Source organism: Nestor notabilis, unplaced genomic scaffold (genome assembly GCF_000696875.1).
Source record: "Nestor notabilis isolate BGI_N333 unplaced genomic scaffold, ASM69687v1 scaffold17821, whole genome shotgun sequence".
NCBI classification, from domain to species: Eukaryota; Metazoa; Chordata; class Aves; order Psittaciformes; family Psittacidae; genus Nestor; species Nestor notabilis.
Window position 1 is genome coordinate 7,044 of NW_009914418.1, and position 3,450 is coordinate 10,493.

Below are 3,450 nucleotides of genomic sequence, written 5' to 3' on the forward strand. Positions count from 1 at the left end.
GCACATCTAGAATAAACCCCTCCCCACATAGCCAGTATCTGCCTCTTTTAAATCCTCATTAAAGGGGCTCAGAAGAATCCAAAGCAAAGGCCTCGTTGCTTCTTACATCCAGGGAATGACTCAAATGCCGTGATGCCTACTCTATTGTCTTATGAGGTGATGGTCACGACGTGATAACCATCATCAGTCTCTTCATGGGCTACACTAGCTGTTGGTGTATTCCTAATACAAATATCAGGCTTGGAGGCAGGAAAAAGTTTTAGGATAGCCAAGCACATAGTTGTAGATGATGGCTTTGGGAGCCATTAGAGTGTAGCAGAACAAGCAGCAACCCTCCCTCCCTGTCCAACCTTGACACACACATACACAATGGAATCAGACCTTCAGGAATGTCGTAGATCTTTCTCCTGCGTCGTATCAAGTACCACAGGGACAGACACATGTAGAGCAAAGCAGCAGCATTAGCTGAAGCCCAGGTGACGACATTCCCAAGGAGGTGGATCTGGGCCTGAAGGACAGAAGACATAAGTAGGAACATGCTGCAGTTCTTTTAGGTAAGTTTAAATATTACCTACATCTACTTGCTAAATTATATGTCAGGATGTGCCTGGCTAGGAACCTGATCTTTCCTGGAACAAAGCTGGTTGATAAACTTCACTGCTTTAAGACTCTTTTGTAATGTAAGGCATTAAAGATGCATTTAAAAGATGCTATTGGAAATGAACTCATCTCCTAAATGGAATCGATAATGGAAACTATTAAACTGCAGTTTTCCTCTACCGAAAACAAGACAACATGATTTAATTAAAAGCAACTACTGTCAAAGCTGTATCTCATGCCAAAAACAACCCCAACCCTCAGGGAAAATATATTCTTAATACAGGACAAGTTAATCCTGGCACAACTCCTTGGCTGGAACTGCAGCCCTGCTCCCACTCACACTCCCAGAGCTCACACCTGAACCCAAGGCTGATTTCTTCACCAGGCTCTTATTTACTCATTTACTTCTACCTCTCATACTTACTTACACTAGAAGTTGGGTGGAGCCAGTAGGCAATGTTTGTGTCCATCGTTACCCAGTCGAGAGCAGAGGAGCTGTACTTGTGTTCTGTGTCTTCATTTTTTAATGTCAGTATTTTCCACTAGGAAAAAAAGCAAACAGAAGGCTTTTAGAATTGGAAGACTGAGTGGGATAGCAGGCATTGGTAAACAGCTCCAGATGTAAGATGTTACCTTCCTAACCTGGGAGTGGGATTTTGCCTGTCAAATACTGGATACTGAGGTTTATTTTGTTTTTATATAATGCACTTCCTTAGTGAACTTTACAGTGTTAGTAAGGGACACCAACACAACTGACACTATATACAGCACATTACAGTTCAGACAGCTTCTGGGTACCCAGCTGCTCTTCCTCCCCCTTCTTTTTTTTACACAATCACTTGGGTATTCATTACTGAATAGCATAAATCTCTAATGCCCTTCTAAGTGCATTCTGAAATAATTTTTTCCAGTGAGGAAGCCAAACTACTCTATCAGCAAGGAATAAACAATGAATCCTCAGGCTCAGAGCCTGTAGAAATGCTCAGGTTCCTGCCCTGCAGCAGAAGGGATGAAGGGAATAACAAGGCACTCACCTGCAACTCTGTGAACTTTGCCATGAAGCTGAGGTTTTTACTGATGTCCATCTGGGTGGGAGAGTGGAGTTCCACCTCCCTCTCTTTTTGCTCTAGGCCTAGAAGAAAACAGCACAGCTCAGAAATAACCACTAACAGACAGAAAGCTAGAAAGAGGAGTGAGCACATAGGATATACCCCTGGCTCCTCGCATTCCCAGGAGCCTGTCTCCAATACATAGTCCAACTGCAGGAGCCCTCTAAGGAGATCCTGACACCATGATAGAGCCAGAGCCTGCTGAAAACACGATACCACCTTCCCATCAACAAGAAGCAACCCTCACTCACAGAGATCTGCTTCAAGAACATGGCTCAGACGTACTTTTCCCATATCTGTGCTCTTCCACGTTCCACACCATGCTCTGGTGGTAGCCTTTGGACAGCTTCTCACCAACCACCTCCAGCTGCCGGTATCCCCACTCAGGTAACGATGCTCCACTGAGCTGAAAGTGAAAGAAGACCATAAATTTAGAGCCCTGTCCATGTGAACTTGAGGGTGGAAGTTCCTAGGCCCGGCCTGAGCAGTGGATAGACAGCAAGGGACTGCTAGAAAGTATGTGAAGAGTCACCACGTGATATTGTCTTGCAAGTGCCACAGCCATAATGTCAGTGATTCTGGAAAACTCTGTGAAGAGATCCTTAACTATTCCAGCTGCTGTCACGTACTACACACAGACTCAGCATCAGTTTCTGAGGCATCATCTAAGCTCCAGTTGTGCACAGTGGTCACAACCTCCTGAGAAGGATGTTTCAGCTCTGCATGCTGAAAAGGGGTAAGTATGACTACCTGAAACACACTGAGGAAGTTTACTGGCTCCTTTTATTTACTTACTTATTTGTTTTAGTGGTTTGGGCACTTTGGAGCAGAGAGATGAGTAGTTTGTAAGATGACAAGAACTGCACGGAGCAGGCAAATAAACGTAAATCCACTTGCCTTTAGCACTGCAGAGGTGTTCACATGAACAAACCTCACTTCTGACAGAATTGTCTTCCACACGTCTGTGTCAGACTCCCGATTTACAATTTCCTACAACAGAAAGATGTCTTTTGATTGTCACGTTGTCTCTCAGCTGTTTCTGCTGCAACATGGTGAGCTCCTCCCTTCCCTTTGACCACTCACCACTCTCCAGAGGTTCTGTGCTGGCATGGAGATGTTATAATCAATATAGCAGGAAACTTCTTGGGAGTGGGGGCTAAGAGGGGCAGCAACATCATGCCTAGAGGACAAGCAAAGCAGGATCCTCCAACACCATTTCCCAAATTCATATAGAAAGCAAACTCATAAAGGTATTGAACTGGCTTAGACCAGATTCAGTAATAAAGCAGAAAGAAGTAACACATCCATTTATACAGATTGCACTGTTTTCTCTGATGGAGAACCCTCCCCACTACCAAGAGCTGCCAGGAACAGGCTCAGAGGAAGCCAATACAGATGCTTGCTATGCCAGGCTGAAGAACAAGCACTGATTGTGACAAACAGAGACGCTGTTCACTGAGGTTTCCAATAATGAACAAATTAGGTTTGGAAGGGACTTAACAAAAACCCAAGTTCAGAACCCAACCCCCTTCCTAATCTGATATTCAAGTATAGGCAGACGCCCTTCAGGAAGCAGTTAGGAGGCAAATTCATACTGCAGTCTTTACAAAACAGGCAAGAAGCCATGGCAATCAGCCACAACACACCGGATCCTCCAACACATCTTCCTCACTTCCAGAGCACATCCTTCACACAGGAGTATTCCATCAAAGTGAGTGGAGCTGACTTTGGGTTAACAGTC

At 44.6% G+C, this 3,450-nt stretch overlaps 1 protein-coding gene across 1 annotated transcript in view; it reads right to left on the minus strand.

Annotated features, from left to right (window-relative positions):
• The window catches only part of POMT1 (protein-O-mannosyltransferase 1), a 13,150-nt gene that overhangs the window by 1,025 nt on the left and 8,675 nt on the right, over positions 1-3,450 (minus strand). The window contains exons 13-18 of the mRNA XM_010023655.1: positions 2,793-2,889; positions 2,607-2,699; positions 1,995-2,115; positions 1,635-1,732; positions 1,029-1,142; positions 382-508 (exon numbers count right to left, since the gene is read on the minus strand). Coding sequence (XP_010021957.1) covers positions 382-508; positions 1,029-1,142; positions 1,635-1,732; positions 1,995-2,115; positions 2,607-2,699; positions 2,793-2,889 — 650 coding nt within the window. The remainder of the gene's footprint in view (positions 1-381; positions 509-1,028; positions 1,143-1,634; positions 1,733-1,994; positions 2,116-2,606; positions 2,700-2,792; positions 2,890-3,450) is intronic.